Source organism: Macrosteles quadrilineatus, unplaced genomic scaffold, assembly GCF_028750875.1.
Source record: "Macrosteles quadrilineatus isolate MER2022 unplaced genomic scaffold, UCM_ALF_1.0 Scaffold_5__1_contigs__length_97177068, whole genome shotgun sequence".
NCBI lineage: Eukaryota > Metazoa > Arthropoda > Insecta > Hemiptera > Cicadellidae > Macrosteles > Macrosteles quadrilineatus.
The window spans coordinates 84,861,162-84,886,652 of NW_026542598.1; the positions used below are offsets into that span (position 1 = coordinate 84,861,162).

A 25,491-nucleotide genomic window follows, 5' to 3' on the forward strand; every position below is an offset into this window, starting at 1 on the left:
TTCAAGTCCAATCCCAAGGCAAAGCCTCAGACCACCACCGTCGGCTGGGAAATACGGCCTTGTCTGCAGGTACATTTTTCTAAGGTGCTCCCGTAGAATACAGTAAACCAGTCAGAACTCCTGTTACATCCAGAGCTAAACAAAGGTTTAACCTTATCCTCTCTTCAGGTATTATAGTTAGCAATATATTATACATTATAGTTATAGTAGTAGGCCTATTATAGTTAGCCTGCCTAATTCTCAGATATTTCCATATTTTCCGCTCCCATTTAAAACACAATTTGGTCTATTATGTTGACTGAAAACATTGCTGCTATAGAAAATGTAGCATTGTTTAAGGCAAAGGTGGATTGATTGCTGAGTTGAGGATAGGGCAAAGGTGGATTGATTGCTGAGTAGATAGGGCAAAGGTGGATTGATTGCTGAGTAGAGGATAGGGCAAAGGTGGATTGATTGCTGAGTAGAGGATAGGGCAAAGGTGGATTGATTGCTGAGTAGAGGATAGAGGAAAGACACTCCATTGCAACCAATCTTTTAACCGAACAATTTTCTCAGGTTGTCAAAAAGTCTAAACCATGACAAATGCTTTTGTTATGATTCAAGAAGAGGAGTTAATAAGAATAACTAAAATTTAAAACTTATAAATACAAAATTAAACTAAAAAATATATAACACTCAGAGGTAAAAGGATAAAAAACAAATAAAAACAAAAATAATATATTTATTATGCTTCCACAAATGTAAAATTAAAATATGAACGTTTGCATATCACAATTAATGTTTGATTTTCATCAAAGGTATAAAAATATACATCCCTCACCCCAACATAGATAACAATAATATATTACATAAATTGTTGATATACAATGTAACTTTGAACTATAATATCACATCATAATAACAATATAAAGTTATGGAAAACAAAATATCAGAAACAATAGTATGTAACGTTTTAAAATCTTACGTTACAGAGCATCTAGTTGTTATCCCATTCCACACAGAGATTTGATAAATAAGGTACTGCGATAACGTAAGAAAATAATCAAAAGTGGTCAATAACATTAATTAGTTGTTACAACGATGTGAAGGTGTCAATAAGCTCATAAAAAAAATTGGAGAAAAATATTGCTTTGGCAGACTTAAATAAAATATCTTGAAGATACAGGCTACAAATTATTTGTGATATTATACCATTTAAAAAAATTATCCTATTTTGTGTTCAGTTGCTCATTTTACAGTGAGGTTTAAGGTTATTTTATGGATTAAGAAATTGCTATAACTGAATTATCAAGGTCAGCGTTGTATCCATGTTCAGTATAAATAACTTGGGTCAATTGAGCTGCCAAAAGCAGATAAAACACTGTTTTCTTACATTATTGCCTAATGTTTGATCATGACAAATTCAAATGGCAATCTATTGTAAAAAGCATCCAAGTAATAACTATTAAGGTATGAAAAAACCGAAAGAGAAAATAGAGCTTTATTAGCTCACTCTGTAATGGGTTTAATTATGTTTCAGCTAACACCTCAGGAAACAATAAAGAGCACTCCAAAATTGTTCAGGTGGTACATAATGATGAATTGGACTTGCCTTCAGAACACATGTCCAAAAAATACTCCTTTGGAAAGCCTTTCAAAGTACTTATTAGTACTTTGAAAGGCTTTCCAAAGGAGTATTTTTTATACCAGATTTTTTATACCAGATATTTTTTTTTTATACCAGATAGGCAGTAGCGTAGCCAGGATTGAGTCAAGGGGAGGGTTTTCACATAGCTGATATGGAGGGGGGTTTGAGGGCCGCAGCTGTAACCTATGAAATAAATAATTTAAAAAATAACTAATGGCCACAAAAATCAAGTGTAAGATGTTATTTAAAAATGTAATTAGGTACAGTTAGTAGTAGATTTGTTATTTGCACCCTCTAATACATTTTATTTTTCAACGTTCTTCATATGCACAGTTCCACTTGAGAACTAAGCATAACCAGGTCCAGTTTATTCAGTACGTTATGTATTGTCTATTACTAAAAACTTTAACCAGGCGGTGGATCAACTATGGTCAATAACCTATAGATGCCTCTAAAATTATGTTACCTAACCTCATTATCCATTTGAAATTCGCAAGAAAAGTTATAAATTGTGTTTTTTGAATGTGTTAAAAATATTTAGGCTAAACATTTTTCGACCATTATTTGTATGCAGTAGTTTTCCAGATTATTGATTTGGAAACATCACAGTTGTTTATTTGACAAAATTAAAATGGAAGCATAACGATGAAGTATCGGTTGATAGCTTCAAGGTCAAGCTATGCGCTTGCACGGCACTGACAGACGTCTGCTCCTTAGGCCGGTTTCACACGAGCCACAAACGTGCCACAATCGTCGGCAGAAACGCGCCACTGGCAGCGCTCAATCGCGTGGGACCTTTCAGATGGCAAAAACATGATTCCACGATTTCCATCAGTTTATCGCCATTTCATACCGCACCTCCCTGAAATAAACCAAAACACCAGTCCGCTTGGAAAGACTACGAGTGCAGTTCAGTGCTACAATGGACGATAAAGAAGACTTATTTTTTATAATGCTTCTTCATGCGGTACGACGTCATAGAGTATTTGAGTAATCTATACATTCTTGGTCCCACAACACTGGCCTACACCCTACTTCTACGATAAAACGGTCTGTGTCAAAGTCAGATATAACTTAATGTTATAAAAGTAAAAAAAATCTTAACAAAACAGGGTGACTGGTTGTTTTGACTGTCTGAGTGGCAATAACCACCTACAAACGCCAAAATTGTCGAGAACAGAGCCACTGCATGCGATTGCAGCGCGTTCTAGCGTTAAACGCAAAAAGACGCCACTTTGTGTGAAAGGCACGCCGTGTTCCAATGTTAAGTGAATGGGGCTCTTCTTTTCTGTGTCAGGTTGCGATTCTCTCGCGACAAGCGCGCCACAACAGTCAGAAGCGGCGTTTCGCGATTGTCGGGCGCTTTGTGGCTCGTGTGAAACCGGCCTTATACAAAACACATCATGTCTGTCTGCTGTTCACTATTTCACAATGTTTGACCATAATGCTTGTGACTGGGTAATTACTGATCAGTAACCAAGGAAACTTAATAAATGTGTGGATAAAAAGAAAGAATAGACAACCTAAGAGAATGAGTAAGCAATGTTTTTATGTCATTAATTGTTCTACCTTCATCTTACTATTAGTGTTGTCATGTTATTATCTTTAAAAAGGTTACGGTACTATAATTTTATACTTTTTTATGAGTTATATAGTTATTAATATTTTATCGACATTATTCCGTCTTAAAACAGGTCGTATCAGTACCCTACTTACTACAAGTAGGCTAACAATACTTAAAAATTAAATAGCAGTATAACTTACTAGACTTTCTATTGTTCTGTTCTTTACGTGATTTATTGCTGTACGGTCTTTTATTTTTTGTTTGAGTTAGGTGCGGTTTTAAACGCTAGTTTATACTGTATTACTAACCAAGGTTAATGACAACTTATCATGATTGTGCAATACTACTGTAATTGTATTTTTATTATGTGAAAAGCAAATTAATCATCACAATAATGTTCATTTATACAGTATTAGGAGTTTTTATGGTCAAAATCGTAAATATCTTTCACAATCACGGCAAAATCCTTTCGTCAAGGGGGGTTTTATGACCCCCAAAACCCCCCCCCCCTTGGCTACGCCACTGCAGATAGGAAGGATTGGTCTGGCGGAAAAGGACCCATACCCACAGATGATTTAGAATGCTACACTGATGGTTCTAAGATAAAAAATGGGGGCACTGGAGCAGGTGCGCATTGTATAAATGGAGGCACTGGCATTCTGTTTTGTGCTCGAGAACATCTTAACAAAGATATCAGAGACAAAACAATCAATATCTTTACTGATAGTAAAGCGACCTTAAAAGCACTAAACTCTTACGAATTCAACTCTAGGCTCGTGTGGGACTGTCTTGCTTCTGTGTCTGAGTTGGGTAGGAGAAATGACCTACCACCTGCTTAAACTACCACCTGCTACCAACCACCTGCTAGTGTCCACCTGCTACCTGCTTTGCTGGGTGCCAGGACGCTCAGGCATAAAAGGTAATGAAGCTGCAGATAGATTGGCAAATACTGCCTCTGCTACAACAATGATAGGCCCACAATCCTTCTGTGGCATCTCACGAAACAGTGCATGTTCTGTGATTGCGCCATGGGCCAAGGAAAAGCAACGCAAACGCTGGGTCGATGTTCCCCTTCTTAGGGTCAGCAAGCTTACTCTGTTTAGGCCTTCCAAAAAGGTCGCCTCTGACCTCTTGAGACTAGACAGACGAAGAATTAAATTAACTGTTGAACTGATAACTGGTCATGGGAGATTCAGGAAACATCTACAACGGATGGGCTTATATGATGGTGAACCGATCTGTAGGTACTGTGATAGGTCAGAAGAGACAGCTGATCACTTACTCTTTGATTGTAACGAGCTCTCTGACGCTAGATTGATAACTCTTGGAAATATGGCTAGAGGTAGACATCTTCCTGAGGATGAACTAATTGGGAAGCTACAGGCATTCATTGGGCGCCTTAACTTGTAGGTCAACAAAAAAAGCAATTGTCTGGCAATAATTCGATTTCGGATGAAGTGCTTTAAGGTCTCGACCTGCCCCTGTTAGATAAGATAAGATGTTTCAGCTACAGCTCGTTTAGAAGTTTAGATGGAATGTCTATTTCACTATCCTTAATACATGCTCCATCACAGAGATGACTTACAAATTACTACTAACAGGTCTAATATGGTATTTATTACTAATCAGCTCTTCCTTATCAACTGGTACTCCAGAGATTTTGAAATAAAAGTCATCGACCACTTCAAAATTAGCCTCTCTGTAACAATCCAGGTATTTTTTCCGAAGTTCAGTTGTTGCGTAGAATATATTGAAGTAGATGGGAGAAAGAGGTTCTAATGATGCCATCGACTCAAGCCGCTGTATGTAAGTTCTGACCTCGTCATGGATTTCATGATAAAACTTAAGAGGTATTCCACGGTCTTGTTTTTTCCTTACATATTCTTCTAGTTCAGCCATCATTTCATCTCGACTTGGTAGTTGGAACGTGCCGCTCAGTGATTTTAAAAAGAACTTGACCTGTAAAAAAATATAGGTTGTAGTCACAATAGCAAGCTTAGAAAATAACTTTACTTTATGAACAAATTATCAAATTTTTGTGTATGTTGAGTGTCAAGTGTTCTAAACTCTCTTATGAATTCAAAAGGCATTAGTTATTTTTCTAATATCCATTGCTTAAATTTCAAAAATTAAATATTAACACAAAAGGATATATATTTTTTTAAAAGGAAAATTTTATCATTTAATACAGTTTTGTATAAAGAATTGCACGCCATTTTACCACAAATAAATGTATTTTTTTATTAATAAAATATTAGGCTTACCTGTTGATGGAACATTGGGAAAATGAATGTCCTGAAAGGAATGCCGATGAAAGCCATTGTGGGATGATTGATGTTGATAAGATGATTGTAGAGTGGCTCAACATATCTCCCATCAACAACAGTGATGCCACATTCAGGAGAGAGAAACGGGAACGAGTAGTTGTAACCTAGAAAACAAAATGGCCGATGAAAATCATTGTTAAGTCAGTGTTAATGACATTCACTTGTAATCTACCATCTACAACAATGATGTCACTCAGAGAAAGAAAGAGTTGAGGAAAAAATACATGCACTTGAGTTTGAATTTGAAATATCTCTGAGATGAATAATCAGGTTCAGTTTAAAATATCAATTTGAAGCTAGTTTGAACCCATATCACGTATAAATCATAAACAATTATATTTTAAGGGAAAAATTCATATTTGGATTTGTTAAAAAAGATTTCTCTCGTTAGTCATTACTATTTTTTTTTTTTTTTACTTTATAGTCCACTGTCAAATGTACACCCGTGTGCTCCTTGATGAGGCAGGTGTGGGAGTAGTCTTAATCTCTTCGTTTGACCTTGGAGAAATACAATTTCGATGGTGGCACCCTTGAAAATGGTGCGTTTGAACGCTGAGGGTAAAAAACAAAATGGCCGCCATTTAAATGTTTAAAGTCAAATTCCATGAAAACCAGCTAGTAAAACAAAATTTTGCAACACATTATTTAAAGGCCTTTTTATTACAAATAGAATGGCACTTTATTTGCGACAATCGGATAATAAATAAAAAAGTTAGGTTACTTTTATTATTAATAGTAATTATCAAAATGGCAGTCATTTTGAAATCACAAAGTTAAATTCCATTGAAACTAGTGACTAAAAAATAATAAAATTTACATAACTTTTTTATTTATTATTCGATTTTCGCAAATAAAGTGTCGTTCGATTTGTAATAAAAAGGACTTTACATACTGTGTTTCAAAGTTTTGTTTTAATTGCTGGTTTTCATGAAATTTGACTTTAAAAAACTTTAATGGCCGCCATTTTGAAATTCGATGAGCCTGATGATCAAAGATTTTTTCAGAGAATGTTAATCATAAATCTTAAATAAATCTTTATTGGTCATTAAATAACATATGTTACAATAGACCTCGTTAACAAAAAAAGGGCCATAGATTCTAGATAGTATAACATGGTCTATAACATGGAATCTTCACTAAACTTAAATATAACAAAGACAACAAGAAAATAAAGCTAAAATCATTTGAAAAACACAGAACTATATATATGAAACAAAAGTGAGGTACTTAAACAAGTGTTTGAAAGACTAGGTAACAGTTGACTAGGGACTAAGTAAGAACTAGATAACGATTTTACCATTACAATTGTATTCTGCAAAAAATTCATCTAAACTGTAAAAAGGGTGGTCAGCAATCCAAACCATCAACTTTTGTTTTAGCCGAGTACAAGGAATGTCAAGTATTTCACTTGCAAAACAATTTACTATTTTTACTGATATACTAGCAAAACTTTGCTGTACTGTTGTTAGTCTGGTGTAGGGCCTATCCAAAGCAGATCTTCCCCTTGTGTAATATGAGTGAAAATTATTTCTTGAGCTAAAGAAATGTGAATGTGAATGTTTTAATAGTTGTAGACTTAAAGTTTATACCAAGTTTCATAAAAATATCTCCAAGAGCTTTTGAGTTATGAATTATTTTCAAAAAATAAAAAATGGCGGATTACGGCTAAACTAAGCCGAAATAAAAAAAAAATGTTATACAACATTTTCGACTTATTTTTGCACATAGAATCTGAATCTGCATAGCCCGTTACGCTTTACTGAAACACCCTTTATTACTTTTTGAAATATTTAACTGTCCTGGGACATTACATCCACCCTGATTAATTTACTTATGAAAAATATAAAATTATGTTTTATGAAAGAATGGTGTATCCTACATAAAAACTTTGATAATCTTTTTTGTGCAGATTTGAAATAGCTACATTTTGGTATCAACAATTCTTTCATAACTCTAACGGTTACTGATATAAGTAAGAAAAGAAGTTTGCGACGGCAGCCATTTTGTTTTTTACCCACAGCGTTCAAACGCACCATTTTCAAAAGTGCCACCATCGAAATTGTATTTCTCCAAGGTCAAACGAAGAGATTAAGACTACTCCCACACCTGCCTCATTAAGGAGCACACGGGAGCCTGTATATGTACATTTGACAGGGGACTATTAATTCATCTTTCATTTATCTGATGATGGTTGGAAATTTAATTTAAGTTAATCAGCTGTTAAATTAAAATTCATATCTATATATTTATTCAGGGCCGCATTAAGGGTCAATGAAGCCCTGGGCAAACTCAAAAGCAGCGCCCCCCTTTTTCCCTAGTGCGGGCAGTAGATGGACGTGCAGTGCCTGCCAGGCACCCCTCAACCACCGGCGCCCCTGGGCATATGCCCAGTCTGCCCGTTTGTAAAACGGACCTTCATTTAATTTGAAACAGTTTTTTTTGTCTCCACTAACCATCATGGTTTTTGGGTGTAGAAACTTGGTAGAGGTGTCTTGGTTTGTAGATAAGCCATCAAAAGATAAAAGAGGTAAACTCCCTTGGGGCGCTGCTCCAGCGGTTTTAAAAGAACATTTAAGTAGGTCAGGTGAAAAATAGGTGTCGTATAGAAAACCCTTATTGCATTAAGTGAATAGAAGATATGATTTTAGCCTTGGAACTAGTTGAATTTATCAAACACAAACCTGTACATATAAGAATAGCATCGATACGTCCAGAAGCTGCACCATCTTGAAAGACAACGTGATCACTGAGAACCTCTTTGACAACTGGAACCTCCTCAACATTATCAGGATACACGCCTTTCTTGACTTCTCGATGGCTGAAGTACACCTGGGAAAATAAGTTATATAAGACTTGAACAGAAATCTTTAGCATGAGTGACCAAATCAAAGCTGTCGACATTCAAAAAATTTTAAGATCGAAAATCAAAATATTAGCTTTAAAAACTAGGCCCCCCTAACTACCTTGGAAGCGAACTTTGCGAGGTCAAAGGAGATGTCTACTCCAGAAGGTCCGCCCCCACAGACGAGCACGGTCTTGTCAGTGAATCGTTCAGGAGTCCTGTAAGAGTGGCTGTGTTGAACGATTCCTTGGAAACTCTCAAGTCCCGGAAAAGCCCCCACTCTTGGAACACTATAGTGTCTGCAAATAAAATAACTGTAAGTGAGATAAAGAAGAATGATACATTAGCACAGATGATTTGAATACCATGTCATAGAGATGTGTTTAATGTCAAGGGCTGTTAAACTATACAACCTTATGTATCTAGTTTGTCGAGCAGTTGGTAAATACAGGACATTTTAGCCTCACTTACGGCAAACAAATAGAAAAAGTCAATTTGAAACTGTGGGAATAAATGCTATTTGGTACTTCCGCTTGATTACTAGTGTTTTCCTTACCAATGAGTGCTTCTCTAATAATTTTTTTGGTTAAAATTCACTTCCTCGCATCGTCAAAAGTTACCCTTAATGAATCTTTCTATAAAACATTAAAACATTACAGTTTCCATTTTTTTCTACTATTTCTTACTATTGTTAAGTATATTTTGTTAAGATTTTACAGTCATTGAAAGAACATAAAATATTTAACAGTACACATTATTATTTCCAACACTTGTTGAAAGTGCCAAAAAAGCTGACCAAACATTTTTCTTTATTCAAATTGCATGAAATGACATCCTGACTGAAAATAATGAAAATGACGTTTTGCAGTAAAGCATGGTCATGGAAAATTAGTGTTAACAACCTAATTAGTGTTAATTTACTGAGTAGAGTTTTTATTTCCTTAATAAGTCAATTAACAAAGATTTTAGCATCCTTCTGCAATCAGTTTTATCACAGCGACACTTTGATTGGAAATGAACCTTAACATCAATAATTCTTCAAGAAGGTGATTGAAAAAATAAAAAGTAATAATGTTTTGAAACACACAAGGTTAAAAAACACACAAATTGTTCTAAAAAACAATTTTATACTAGTTTTTAGGAATTTTTACAAAAAAGTGACGGAAATTTTCAAAGCGCAATTTTGAGAATTGTTTTAGGTCTGATATTTGATAATCCTACTATAAACTTTTGTCAGTTTTGTATAATTTAATCATCACTTAAGTTGCTAAAAATTCTATGAACAAAAGTAAATTTAGCTATGTTACCAATTTTAAAGAAAAACAACTTTTACTGGATCACTAAACTGGAATTTGGGTAAATTACAATTTGCTAATTCTTTTTATTAGAACAGATTTTAATACTTGATGTCCTTACCCGATGCAAACAGCGACAGCATCACATTGATCAATAAATTCTCGGTTATTCGGAAGATCAACAATTAGCAACTCCCATTTTCCATCTTTGGGTTTTACTTGTTTAACATGGTGGAAAAACTACAACACACATCAATTTGTAATTTTGTATCCCAAGAGTTAGTATACACTTAGTTACATCATAGACTAAGCAACCCAAAGGAGTATGTTTTATCTGTGGTTACACATCTGTAGTCATCATTTTGAATCCGAGTATAGTTTAACGTGTGTTGTTTCTGAAATACAATATTCAAGTTTAAGTATAACATTTTTCAAAATGATTAGGCCTGATTTATTAGTGAAACAAAAATAGAAATACTGGTTGTTTACTAAATTGTAATACATTTTTTGCCACACTACACTATTTAAATGGACTTTCCACAAAAGGATTTAGTCCAGAAAACAGCTGTTTGCCGCCTGCTTAGTCAAATGGGTTTTCGTTACCTACTACTGTACTGTAATACATTTTTACCGGACACCAGCTGGTTAAAAAATGAGTGGTTGCATCATAATCAGTGGCAATGAGAATGAGCGGTTGTTAAGTTTTTAACCCTTTCGCCTATCATTTTAGGGCTCCGCCTCAATGTACTAGGTTTAATATATTATGCAGATCATTAAGCCCACCAGTATTTTAACTCCAAATTATAGCCTACTAATGATAACAATAAAATATAAAATAAATTTTTTGTTGCCATAAAATGAAACGGTTGCAAAAACGAACAATGTCGGCTCACAGCCGACAGCAGAATCGAAAGGGTTAAGTTAGTTTAGAATAGAATGATGAAAAATATTGTACATCTCTCGTCCAAAATGTTTTCCATACTCATCCGGTAAACAGCTTATTTTCCAGATTAGTATGTAATATACTATTTCGCCAAACCACTGTGAAATAACCTGTTTTTGTTACATGTTTATCAACTGCAAAAATTCATTATTACATTGCTTACTGCGGAAAAAGAATGTTTACCATGCAAAAGTAATGTTTACTATCTTTTTGGACGTAAACAAACAAAAGATTTGTTATTTTTTGTCAACTGTTTCAATTTTCAACAACTAAAACTGAACAACCAATGTAAATAAATACTAACTTTAAATTGAAAGGCATACTTAAAAAATGCTATGAGTTTTGTAATGTTCCTAACTGTAATAAAGAAGTATCCAATGTCTGTTTTAATTAAGAAAACAATTAGTCTTTGTAGTGTAGTAACGTTCAAAACACGAGTGAAAGAGTGGGTCTATATTTTCAACCATCGAATGTGCTCGGTAGGCCTACATCTTGCACTTCAAACCTGGTATAAAATATGTACCCGGTAATGACTCACATTGTACTCTTGTTATAAAAAACTAGTCTGTGATTTGTGGAGTGTAATATTTTAAATCTAGTGGCGTTGTATAAAGCTATTAAGCATTATAGCAAAATAACCACGGTAAACACAATTTCCAGATACACTTAACAGTTTGCTTGTCTGAATTAAATATGTAACATTATCTGCTTAGCTGTATATTGTTCTAGATAGAACCAAATTATAATATTAAAATTATACCTTAATGTAATTCTGCAACTCATAGTGGTTGCTATAATCTTCCAGATATTGTAAAACTTCTCGTCCAGCTGCAAATGAATTTTTATTATGGAATGGGTAATCTGGAAATTCCATGGTTTTAGTAGGTAAATTCGTCCTGAAACAAAGAAAAATAAATTGCAGTGGAACCTCGATAACAAGTCACCATTGGTAACAAGTCACCCTTGATAACAAGTCACCCTTGATAACAAGTGTCATTTTTAAATCCCCTAGAATTTATTTTATCCCTAATCACATGTTATTGCAAACCTCGATAAGAAGACAACCTTGATAACAAGTCTTATTTTATAATCCCCATGAGAGTCTTGTTATCAAGGTTCTACTATAGTGCATTATAAGCACGGCACACAGTTATGATTATAACTCTTAAAATGCTGTAATCTACATTCATTATTATATTGCATGGATTTTAGTGACGAGAATTTCTATTCGGAGAAAGTTTTTCATCATAAGTGATCTAGATCCTTTTTTATAAAAGAGGTTCCCACATATTTGGGTTAAAATACACACCTCGTTGGTGTCCCCATCTCAATAAATATATAATTGATAATTTCCACGTGTTTCTCTCCACTACACTACTTTAGACCTACAGGTTAACCTAAGGAGGACTCAGCAAACAGGCAAGTCAGAGCAATTATCTAAAACAATTGCTGGATGGCGGGATTTGAACATTCTTGCCTTAAGGACAGAAGTCCTACGCTTTAACTACTAAACCAGTCATAATCATCTTCTATAAACTAATAAAAAGTGACATGTTATTTCCTCGACTTGGAAAGGATATAGAAAATAAATCTGTGATAAGCAGCTTTAAGTTCCACATAATATTCCTCCAAAAGTTTTTTCTTTTTTCAGAAACTCGCAGCTACAGATAAATAATAATAAAATATAAGTCTTTTGTAATAGCCACTTTGTACTTGAAATCCACCATGCCTTTTTATTTTATTCAACCAATGGACATTTTATTGTTTTTTTTTTTATGTACATAAAAACCCTCTCTCAAGGACAGTTTTTAAATTTGGTCTCGAAAATTGATGGATCCTCAAAAACTATTTAGGTACTCACAGGTTAGCTATTTAGACAAAGAGAAGTAAGGTACAGAAGAAACTTTCAATATTACAATTATTGGTGTATAGGACAAAGTCCAACACCACTACCCTCGTCCTCATGTACTACAACACTCATTGCGGAGGAAAACCCTGTGCAATAGGAATTTCTGCTGAGTGCTTGCCACTCAGGCTCTTCCTTGCTCGACAAAAAGTATATTTCCGGCACAACATACTGAAACTGAAAGGGCACGGTAGTATAGGCAGGTTTCCTCTGTAACTTACTATCTGTGATTAAGTTAAGTCTGGCATCGGATGAGGGGGTTGATGTTCTAAGCCTTTAATTACCTTTCTTACCCTAAAAATGTCCTGTTTAGTAAAGTTTTTGATCAATCAAATGGATTTTTAACTATTACAGTATTGTATTTGCATCCTTCTATTAGTGAGTTAGTATATTGATATTTTAGCATCAAAAATTTCCTTTGTATTTTAGACACAAACAAGGTCAGAGCCTTAGTTTATCTTTGCACGGCTGTGAATAAGAAGTCTACATAAGCTTTATAAGTTTACAAAACATGATAAGGCTAAGCTTGTTATGCAACAATCATTATAGGTACTGTAGAGATGATTCAGTTTATCAAAGTTCCGTAACCTAAACCACGGTTTCACAGTGGGATCCGCAAAATCAGAACTAGGCCTTGTAAAAATAAAATAATTACTTAAGTCTTCTTCATCCTCGGTGTGGATGCGTTTTGAGGGTTGAGGGAAGGTTGAGAGGACGGGCAGGTAGCGTGGGATTATTATGCAGGCCATTCTGCAAGTTTTCTGAGTTTCTTTAACCTTTAAGTTTTCTTGACACACTACACCATACATATTATCAAAGTTTTTCAGAGCCGATTGTTCCTTTACCCTTTTTGTTAGCTCCTCAATTTTCTCGTGTCCTGATGCAACTGATTTACCTATGTTTCTCTCCAACTCTGTTGTTGGCTGATTGTTTTCTTTGCGCATTTAACGCAAGAGTTCTAGAACATCATTTATACTAGCCTCACTTTTAGCAAGTTCTGATTCCATTCACATACTCTTTCGACAATTTTGACAACATGGTGAACATCTCCAAACTTCACCTTCTTGTAAATAAAAATCAACATCTTAATCCGATAAATTAACACAACTACCATGAAACATCGGTTTGCAGTCCTGGCATTGGATCTTGGGGTTTCTACTGGTCACTGATTTTAAACAAACTTTACATTTACTCATTTATATTAGGGTATTAAAAGAATTTGTTGGAATTTTGTGAGCAGCAAATCGCTCCTATGTTTTTAATTTTGTAGGCATATTGGGTATCAATTTAAAGCCCTTATCCTCTAAATGTGCCTTTAGCGGGTTTGGATGATAGCCGGTTAAAGCCCTTCCTTCTATATGTTTTAAGATTTCAAAGTTTATGCTGAATTAAGTTGTCAATCATCTGAACTTTTTTCAAATTTCCATTTGTTTACATCAAAACAGATGGCCATGATACAATTTGATTTACATCCATACGGAAATGGGGTTTTTTGTGGTTTGGTGATGTTTCAGTGAATTCAAGTAAAATATTGTAGGAGTTATTTGTATAATGAAATGAAATGAAATGAAATGAAAATCGTCTTTATTCTTGAGCGTTTTTCATATTACAACATATGTTTTTCAAAACAACTCACGTCAACATAATAAATAATATAAAACAAAAGCAACTCTCAAATCTTAAGTTAGGCTAATTAAAAATTAAAATATGTTCTCTATTCCTAATTATTTTACCATTCTTCAAACCATTTGTTATATATTTTTTAAATGACTTTTCACTGTCCAACACCCCTGGCTCAGTCCTGGATGACAATTTATTCCAGATTTTAGGGGCAAAATAAGAAAACCCACAACGGTCGGACTCACAGCGCACACGGGGCATCTCCACCATGTCATCCTGCCGTGTGCATCGGGATCGCATCTCAGAGCGAGCTCTCAGTCTTACCTTCAGGTACTGAGGTCTCTCCTCTGACAGTACCCTCCGGATGATGCAGGAAGTGCGTAAAAGGCACAGGTCAGCCATAGGCAATAAGCCAAGAGATGTGAGGTCTGATGAAATTCGATCAAATTTTCGCAGATCGCAGACGTACCTGACGCACATGTTTTGCACCCTCTGCATCCGACTCATGTCTCCCAGTGATATAACATTACCATACACCGGAAGACAGTAATCAAACACAGACAGTACAAGTGCCTGCACAAGCCGAAATTTGGTGGGTTTGGGGAACAAGTCACGATGCCTGTACAGCATTCTCAGACGACCTATTGCTCTCTGGCATGCGTAACTCACATGATCAGAAAAGGAGAGCTCAGGATCGAAATGAAGCCAAAGAAGCTTGGGAGCTTTACACTCTTTGAGCGGAATTCCGCCAAGGCATACTCCAGACAGGGGCTCGGACCGAACAACCCTGCTGACAGAAAAAGTCACCAATGAACATTTGTCTCTGTTCAGCTTGATGCCATGGGACATAGACCATGCAAAGACAGAATCCAAATCAGAATTGAAATCAGAGACTGCCTGATTTGCTGGGTCAGCGTCATGCTGAAAAGCCAGCTGAGCATCATCAGCGTATGAATACAACCGACAATGACGCAAATCTCTTCCCATAGATGCGGCAAACAAAGTAAACAGGACAGGTCCAAGACAGCTGCCCTGTGGGACTCCTTTGGACTTTTGCATGGGGGCGGAGATCTCAGATCCAACTTTGGTCTTTTGGCATCTTCCGTTCAAGTAGGAGTGAAACCACGACACTACCTGCTGGTCAAATCTGTAGTGATACATCATGGCCAACAGTAGATCGTGATCAATAGAGTCGAAGGCTTGCGAAAAATCCAGCATTGCCAGAGAAGTACACCTCTTTTCAGCTCTAGCTTTTATGACATCATCACAAAGCAGTAACAGAGCAGTTGAAGTACTGTACCCCCTACGAAAGCCAGATTGTGTTGCTGGAATTATTGACTCCAACTCCAGGAACTCAACCAACTGAGAGACGACAATAGTCTCCAAGACCTTGGAGAGGGCGGGTAACACAGAGATGGGGCGAAGATCGGCCAAAGAAGAGGGAGCACCAACTTTGGCCAGAGGAATGACAATGGCTTCCTTCCAGTCATCCGGAAACACCCCCGTAGCCAACGAAACATTCAACAGGTGCGTGACGGCCTCAATACAGTACGGACTTACCATCTTTATCATGCTGATCGTTATCTCATCAATGCCAACAGCCATAGAGGTGATCTTGTTTATGGCATCTTTTACTTCTCTTACTGTTACTGCTCTAAAAGAAAATGTGTTTTCTACACTCTGAGAAATGTTATTTAAGTAATAATCAAGAGTTTCAAAGTGAAATTGAGAGCCAGTTCCCATCATTGAAAAATGTTTATTAATTTCATCTGGATTACTAAGAAATGATGGGAGTTCAGCATTTTTTGCCTTAATTGCCCCACTCATCTTAATTTTTTTCCAAAAATCCTTTGAATTTGAGCATTTTGCTAATTCTTTCTGGAAATAATTTCGTTTGGCTCTTCTAATAGCACTGTTTAGAGCATTTCTAGCTCTACAGTATTGATCTTTGTCCATGTAATTTCTAGAAATCATTAGCTTTTTCTTCCAAAAGTTCTTTTGCTTTGTGAGATATATAATATTTTGGTTTCTCCACGGTGCTTTCTTTCTAGTAACCCTTTTTGTTACTAATGGGGCATTTCGATTAAACATTTCTAAAATAGCAGTGGTTATGAAGTTTAATATATTGTTTACATCACTCATGTTTTGGACTGTGTTCCATTTAACCTGGGAAGCACACTCAATCATATTCTCTATATTAAAATTTGAAAAGTCTCTGTAAGTGATTTATTTTGCCTTTTCAGTGGTTCTGTTATGCTTAACGGGTATGTCACAAAAAGTCAATTTATGGTCAGAGACTCGGACACCACGCTTATCATAAATTACTGACATGTCTATAACATCACATCTTGAGTAATCAATCTGATTGTTCACCAATATATGATCGATCAGCGTGGACGATGTTTTTGTGACTCTCGTGGGCTTATCAACTAGCTGCCGTAGATGAAGGTCATTGATTTTTTTGATTAAAAAGCGGCTATCTGGCTGTGAATTATCTAGCAGATTTATATTTAGATCACCCATTACAATTATATTGTCCGTAAACTCAATCATGTCATGGAACACAGATAAAAGGAAAGGCTCGATATGCGTGTAAGGGGTGTCTCCAGGTCTATATACCACACATATGCAAAATTTTCTACCTTTTACATTGACAACACCACAAACATTTTCCATAGGATACTGTAAATGAACTGTCTTAGGAATGAAACTCAAACCACGTTTTACATACACAGCCACACCTCCCCCTCTACTAGCAGATATGCCCGACTTTCTGTCGTTTCTATACAACAAGTATCCAGGCAATATAACATCATCAGAGCTAATATTTTCTGTGAGCCACGTTTCAGTCACACCGAAAATGTCCAGGTTCAAGTCCAGTACCACAGAAGCCATCTCCTCAAAACCTGTTGAAAGTGAGTTCATATTAAGGTGGCCTATCCTGAAGATTGACTCATCCTTACACTCACGTTTTTTTGTCTGAGTTGGTTGACGTTACCCTCAAAATCCCGAGATTCCCCACCAGGAGTCAAAATCTGCCCTCCCACACAAGGAGACGTAATGGTCGAGGGAGTTTCAGTGGAAATCTCACAAGAACCATGACGCCTGCAGGTTTCTAAGAGATTTATCCCAAAAACAGATACCCCTCCACGATTTAAATGTCTACCATCCCGAGCAAGGTGATACCTGTGCACCCACCTTCCGGTGTCTACAAATGTAGCACCGAAATTTCCGCACATAAGCTCTAGCTGGTCGTTGAAAGAGGCAAGGGCAGCATTGCTGATGTCTGCTCTCGATAACACCCCATTGACCAACACCTTGCTATGGGGAAAAAGGGTGCGTGTGGTATATAGCAGATCTGCCATGCTATGGAGAGCCTCGCGCTTACTGCAGCCGCCGTTGTACCCAGGACCACCCCTGTAACCAACTGGTAAGTTATTGGTGCCAACATGAAAATAAATTACTTTGAGATTTAGTTTAGTGAAACTTTTAACTTTATGTTTTATATCTTTGATCTTGGCACCAGGATGTACGCTAACAAAACACCCACCCTGCTTACAACGGTTTCCCGCATACCGCAACAAAGAATCTCCAATGAGCAAACAATTGATGTCCCCTTCTGTTCCTAAACAGACTTTGTCAGCCAGGAGTGAGGCACGGGTGTTTTCACTGACAGTATTACCAGCTAAACTACTACAATTGCTTTGCTTTGTCACTTCAATTAAACATTCATCTCTAAGACTAGGTACAGTAACATGTTTTTGTTTTTTCCCTTTCTTGATTTCAGAGTTTGTTTTTTTCTTACTGTAGCGTTTTTTCTCACACCAAGAACCAGAAGAGGTAACAATGACATTGTCAGGAAGATTTTCAGAGATAACACTAAGAGTACTAAAGCTATTATTACAAACAATAGGAGAACTATCAAAAGGTTTCGGAACTTTAGCTTTACTTTTCCTTTTGTTCTTTCTTTTTTCCTGAATTTTCCAGGAGGGATCATTCAAAGAGGCATAGGCGTGAGAATCGTTACATATGGTGTCTGGATCTGTAGGAGCTTGGCAAATGGAAGTGTTGACTAGAGAAGGTTTTAAGGAATATGGAATAGAATTAGTATTGTTTGGGATCTGGGGAGTTATTACATGAGGGGAAATTTGACTGGCCAAGAGACGAGCGTTTACAAGGACATGTAAGCCACACTCGTGACCAGCAGTCTGCTGAGCCACACTGCCTTCTGTTAAGGTGATGGTTGAGCCAGAATCTATATTAGCCATTAGTGTCACCGCATGGTGCTTATTCAAACCCTTCACAGAGTCATAGTGTATTGCTTGTTTTGCAACCCTATCCAAAAACAATAAACTCCAATGAGTACCATCACAGTCAAATGTGTTATTTAAACAGAAAAAAACATATCTTTTCTCACTAAATCTAATGTCATTTAACAAGGCTTCAACTTCCACTTTATTACTGACTTTAAGCAGCATTGTTACAGATGGCCCTACAAATAACACATCGTTACAGAACTTAGCTACTTCATCATCTAATAAACTAAAATGTGTTGTCAGAAACTCATCGGAAATGTATTTACTTTTGTCATTGATAGTAGATTCCAGATTACTTAGTTTGTTTGACAACTCTGAGTTTTGAATTTTTAACCCACTACAAGCTAAATCTAATTTATTACAAGACTTTTTTAAAGTACTGTTTTCGATAATCAACTTTTTGTTAGCACCCTGTAAACTCTCATACTCGCTTACAAGTCTATCATTCTCTGACTGTAACTTCCTCAGAGTTAACTGTCCATTGTTTGCCTTAGAAAGACTATTAGTTAAATCCCGTACTTGGTTCTCCAGCACACATTTTTCATCGAACAAACAGTCACTCTTAACGATTGATTCATTGAGTTCTATCCTATGAGAGTTCTTGACAGACTCCCAGCGCGCATTCAGGTCCGTAAGTTCAGCCACAGCGTCCCCCAGTTTGGAATTAGACAGGGACAGATCACCACAAACAGAATTAAATTTGATAACAACATTACTCGCTGAGTTAACAAATTCTTGACAGTTACTAATTTCACAATTAGCCAGTATTTTACTTAACTGTAGACAAAAATCAGATATAAGATGTTCATTTTCTTCAGAGAAATTAGTACACCCAAATAAAAAATCTTCAAAATTGTCCATTGCATATAAATAGAACAATATACAAATATCAGATGCAGTCCAAAAGTTCACTCGTGCCAAATATGCCAAAACATTTATAATATGAAACAATGATTTATTTCAATAGTCAAATATTTTACAAATTAAGGCCTACCAATAAGTCGTGCCATGCATATATATACAGCGCCAGCATGTCTTGAACGCAGGCACAACTCAGGTGCGTGTAGAAGTTGCGTTCCCGGAGATGCAGGCGCAGCAAAAATCCAGTAGCCAGCAATCAGTGCAACTGCGGCCGACACAGCGGTGGGAATATGTCAGGGAAAACTTCCCGGCGGCGAACAACCTGGATGTAGTTGCGCGTCGGCCGATGCGCAGACGTAGAGAACACGAGATCACAGCTCACACTCAGTCTAATTGTAGAATTTTACGAGCAGTGGTTCAACAATAATAAAGCTACTTACAACGTCGTCCATACATCAATGTAAACGGCAATCTTCATAGAAAACAAACATAACCAATAAAATTTGAGTAACACTCTATGAACTTAAAAATTGTAAAGTTCAAAATCCACAAGTAAAGAACTCTGCCACACAATGCAAGCCAGGCTTGCCATTCCAGTATAAAATGTAAAGAAGAAAATTACTTGTGTTAGATTTTGTGTTTTCATAGTATGTTTTATTAGTATTAGTTATTTTTCTAAAATGCCTTGAAGAGATTGTGCATGTAATGAAAATAATAGGGTTCATAATGCAAATAATAAGGCTATGATGAGAAATAATTGTTTTCAACATTACCAACTGAAACAGGATGTTCAAAAAAGGTGGGAGATACATTTTACCTAGTGATTCCTTGGGTCAAAATAAAGAGAAAATCAAGAATAACATTTTTTCCAAAATCGCTTCGTTAACCAGATAGCCTATCCACCATTTTTTATTTTTTACATAAACATTTTTATCTTTTAATATTTTCAACCGATCTTCATAAAATTTGGTATGTAGGTATGTTAAGGTAGAAGAGACCTGTGTTAGAAAAAAAGTTCATCTCGATTCAACCTAAAATTTCAAAATGGCGGCCATTTAAAATGCTGGCTTTATGAAAAAATGCCAAGGACACTTTTATTTAGCATTTTTAATTATCTATCAAACGATACCATGTTAAAAAATATCAAATAATAAATATCTGAAATATTATGATTTTTAGTCGTAAAATGGGGTAGAATAAGGCAGAATCTAGTCAGGTTTGTCCAATTTTACAACTAAAAATCGTAATATTTCAGCTATTTCTCATTTGATCTTTTTCCCAAATTCAGTCACGACTAATAGTATCGGAAGAAGGTAATCTAAAGGACATGTTTCGCCTTTTTTAGAGTGGGTTATTAAGACTCTTATATCTCATTTTAGCAAATTTCTTGAATAGGGAATAGGCCTAAGTTCCCAACCGTAGGTCTCAAGGTAGAGAGCTGGACCCGGGACCAATTTATTTTTTTGTTTTGAGGACCCTAGAGACCAAAAACTCCATCCGTTCAAATTCACATATGTTTCTGTTAGCAACTGGAGGAAAAATGAACCCATTTTAGAATGAAATTTGGTACAAACATGTAAACCTACGTTCAGGGCCGCGTTAAGGGTCAGTGGAGCCCTGGGCAAAACCAATAGCAGCGCCCCCCCCCCTTTTTTCATAGTGTGGGCGGGCGGTGGTTGGGAACCCCCAAACCTCCGGCGCCCCTGGGCATATGCCCAGTCTGCCCATTATAAAAGTGGGTCTGCCTACGTTTATTCAAAAATGTGTTTGCAAACCAGCATGATCGGACAGCGAGAACAGGGTACTAGGGGAATTTAAAGGGGTAAAAATTTATTTTTTCTATTTTTGACTTTAAAAACATAAATTTTGCATTTTTATTGTAGTTTATTTTATAGCTAGCTTTAAAAAACAAATATACTAAATATTGAAATTGAAACTTCCTTAACACGTTCGCTACCACAATAGTACTAAATTTTTTATTCACATGGACCAGTGTCTAATGAAGTGATTAAGAAGGCCAAGGTTTGGTATCAAAATATAGGAAAAAAACACCAAACACCAAGAAGGGTACTCGGTGACATGAGGGAAAAGTACTGAGGGAAAGCACCAAGAAAAGGTACTCAGAGACCAGAGGGAAAAGTACTGAGGGAAAGTGCTGGGGGAAAAGGGCGCAGGACTTTTGCTGGGTACTGGGTACCTTCCCCCACTCTCAAAGCACTTTCTGGCCCTATATAAGGAGCATCCTAGGGGGGCTTCGTCAGTTGGGCCTCCGGGCCCGCCCCTGCCGGCCACCGGTGGGTCCCTTCCCCGCACTAGAGGCGTGTTGAGCTCGGTGCTTCCCGTTCCCCAGCACTAGAGGCGTGTTGAGCTCGGTGCTTCCCGTTCCCCAGCACTAGAGGCGTGTTGAGCTCGGTGCATCCCGTTCCCCAGCACTAGAGGCGTGTTGAGCTGGCTGCTTCCCGTCCCCGCACTAGAGGCGTGTTGAGCTCGGTGCTTTCCGTTCCCGTACTAGAGGCGTCTTGAGCCCGGTACATTCCGTTTCTGTACTAGAGGTGTGTTGAGCCCGGTACATTCCGTTCCGGCACTAGAGGCGTGTTGAGCCCAGTGCAGCTGGTTGGCGTGTTGAGTCCCAGCATCCGTTTTAATTCAGTTTAAGTCCCTGGTGGCCAATGGAGCTGCCTCCCGGGACCATGAATCCGTCTGGAGGGGGATGAAGAGGCCCACCTCCACTATTTAAGAAGAGTGCCGTCCAGGAGAGAGGGCAGTCTACATCCGTCAGCGTTACTGGCGACATCGCGAAGAGCTGCTACGCTTGGGACAGCGATCCGCCCAGCACTTCTCGGGCAGTCCGCATCCGACAGTGGGACAGGCGACCTCGTAAGGAGCTGCTGCGTTTGAGCTCTGGTTGGTGAGCCGCCCAGCACTTCTTGAGACAGATGAGTCGACGTCCGACAGCGAGACTGGTGGCATCGTGTGGAGCTGCTGCGTTTGGGCTCTGGTTGGTGAGCCGCCCAGCACTTCCCGATACGGAGCCAGTTAGAGGACTGCAGGAGCTGAGAGGAGAGGAGTGCAGGAGCCGAGAGAAGGAGAGGACTGCAGGAGCCGAGAGAAGGAGAGGACTGCAGGGGCCGAGAGAAGGAGTCTGCAAGAGCCGTCCGTGCTGACAGGACTTCCACAGACTGGGCTTTGTCAAGAGATATAAAGATAAACTGTAAATATTGTATATAGATTCTAGAATTAATCTTGAGATAATAAATTATGTATTATCCATGCAAGTGTTCAGTCAATCTGAGTCCTGAAAAACCCTGAAAAGGTCTGATAGCTGTACAAAGATAAAAACCTGAGAAAGTACGTTACAAGTGACACACACATGCAACAGCCAGTTTCTACCCATAGATTGCCACCGCATCCCTACATGCGACGGTTGGTCACATTAAAATAAGTTAGACTGACGTTGCATATTTGCGCCAGTATTACTTGAATACTTGAAGGCTTCGTCTCTGACCAGAATCCCAGATAGACTGTAAGAAACTAACTTAATTTAGGCTATAAATGTTAATATAAATGTCTGTCGTGTATGTGCGTCACATGGTCTGTGGATATGATGATTAGTGAGGTCATAAGATAGTTTGCAAAATTGTTTATAGGCTACTTTGCTTCAAACTGCAAAATTTTTTTACTTGCATAGGCCTACTGTTGACCAAGTGACACCTGGTTTATGTGTAATGGTATAATGTAACTCAGAATGTGGCAATGACCACATCGTCGCATAAGTGCGGTGATCGGTAGCGAACATAACTGGTAACTTAATTCTGAGCAATTACTTGGTCAACCCCAAACTTTTTCATATTTTACTACGGTCATAAGGATGTTCTCAGAAAAACAAGGAACATATTAATTCAAGCCCCGCAAGGTTAGGTTAGGTATTATATGTTAACCTAACATAACGGGCGCGTCTCCCGGAAGCCACTGTTATCACGTGGACTTTGAACCTTCTTATCGCTCGGCAACCTGTAAGATATTTTTGTTGAGCCTTGCAGGGCTCGAATTATATGTTTCTTGTTTTCTGAGAACATCCTTATGACTGTAGTAAAATATGAAAAAGTTTGAGGTTGACCAAGTAATTGCTCAGAATTAATAACATGTTAAGTTTAACTTAGTACTTAGGCTATGCAGGTTTGCTGCAGCAGGGTAACTTATTTATTTGTGAAATTGGTCCCGTCAGACTAGTGGTAAGATAGTGACTACACTATTAAAAAGTTTACTGTAGGCCTATATGCAAAAAATCAATTAAGCCTTAGTTAATATAGAGACATTAATTTCTCAAAACAAACCAATGTGATTTTTATCATGGCCCCATTTGGGTCGCGCCAACAACCCTAGGAGTAGACAAACATTGACTGATTCATAAAGGTTTCCCAACTTAAAATACAGTAGAACACCGATAACAAGACCCTTGATAACAAGTCACCCTTGACAACAAGTGTCATAATCAAATCCCTTCAAATTATTTTACCCCATCACATATTTTTGCAAACCTCGATAAGAAGTCAACCTTGATAACAAGTCTGCTTATTTTATAATACCTATGAGAGCTTTGTTATCAAGGTTCTACTGTACAACTAAAAGCAAAAAAAGTTATAAATAAATGGGCCTAACTTAGGCTACGATAACAAATAAGTTGTACAGACTAACCTCAAATTTTTGTACATGGCCGAGGCAACCGGTAACCCATAATCATCAGAGCCGGTAGCCTCAGTGTATACCCAGGTACCTCCGACATTTCCTGTCTGCTCATACACAACATATGAAAAGTTGCTGTTTACAGTGAGATGACGAGCGACACAAAGTCCTGATGCTCCGGCCCCTATCACTGCTACACGCATCACTGCACGCACACTGCGACTGCACTGAACACTGAACTACTGAACTCGAACTGACTGAACATTAACCCTTGCCGACAGACCGCCACCGCCCACCTGGTCCACCACGGCTCGAGCGAACACCATTATTAGGGGGTTGAGTATGCACTGAAAGTGTAACCATGGTGTAACTCTTTTTGACTTTTGATTGTTGTTGGGGGCATCTTGGAGATGACAAAAACCGATGTTGTCGCCCTCCCAGCAGGTGCACAACTTGGGGGGGAGGGGGGAAGGCAAGGTGCTCTGAGACGCGTTCTAGAAAATCGCGAATCATATCTCGTGAACTAGACACGATAGAAACAAGCTCTAAACGGCATTGTATTACCAACTTCATCCGCTTGAAAAAAATATCAAGGAAAAATCCCGTATCTATGATATAGTTTGAGTTATTTAACAATTTATTTAAAATTTTGAATTAAAAACCCTAAATAACGTTAAACTATCCATTAAAACCCCTTTAAAACAACAAATAAGCTGTAGTAATAATAGAGATCGATGCTTTTACCACACGGACAATGTTGTCCTTCCCAGGAAGTAATTCACTGATACGGCCGGTTGGCCAATGGCATGGTAGCGTTGAGGTTTTCAAGAGAACTAGATCACCAATCTTGATGTTTGCAGTAGATTTTGTCCACTTGTGACGTTGCTGGAGATGATGCAAATATTCTAGGCTCCATCGTTTCCATAGCTGTTGTGAAAATTGTTGGACTTGTTGCCAACGCGCAAGTTGATTAGGCGACACATCGAGTAGACATGGTTCAGGGATGGAAACTAATGGTGCAACTGTCAAGAAATGTCCTGGAGTAAGTACATCTAATTCTTGAGGATCAGTTGAGAGAGGTGTAAGAGGTCTCAAATTGAGAATTGCCTCAATCTGCGTTAATAATGTCATCATTTCAGGAAGTGTGAGGATGGTTTGATCAATAACAGACATATTTATAATTTTATTTTTTTTTATTTTTTATTTTACGGGGGGTTTTAAGGGGGTAAAATTAGTTCTTTTTACATTTCTGGCCTTAAAAACACAAAATTTCCCAAGTTCTCTCTAGACCATTTTAAAGCTCTTAAAAATCTAATAATTTAGTATACCAAAGTGTTTTTTTTACGGTTAATGCTTAGGGAAAAAATTCAAAAATTGCAAATTTAAAATCTTAATGTTATTTCTATTGAGAATATTATAAAATGCTGTAATTTGCTTGTTTATGAAAATATTTTGGTTAAACTTTGCAAATTTGATTATTTTATACTAAACTACTTGTATTTCACCA

At 37.3% G+C, this 25,491-nt stretch overlaps 1 protein-coding gene across 1 annotated transcript; it reads right to left on the reverse strand.

Moving 5' to 3' along the window:
* Positions 1-701: 701 nt before the first annotated feature.
* On the reverse strand, positions 702-24,187 carry LOC128994727 (senecionine N-oxygenase-like). Its single transcript, XM_054419470.1, has 7 exons — positions 23,997-24,187; positions 11,359-11,494; positions 9,777-9,895; positions 8,482-8,659; positions 8,200-8,347; positions 5,456-5,622; positions 702-5,150 (listed from the first exon to the last, which is right to left on the reverse strand). Exons 1-7 carry the CDS (start codon positions 24,185-24,187, stop codon positions 4,773-4,775), a joined length of 1,317 nt encoding a protein of 438 aa, XP_054275445.1. The 3' UTR covers positions 702-4,772.
* Between the last annotated feature and the right edge of the window lie 1,304 nt (positions 24,188-25,491).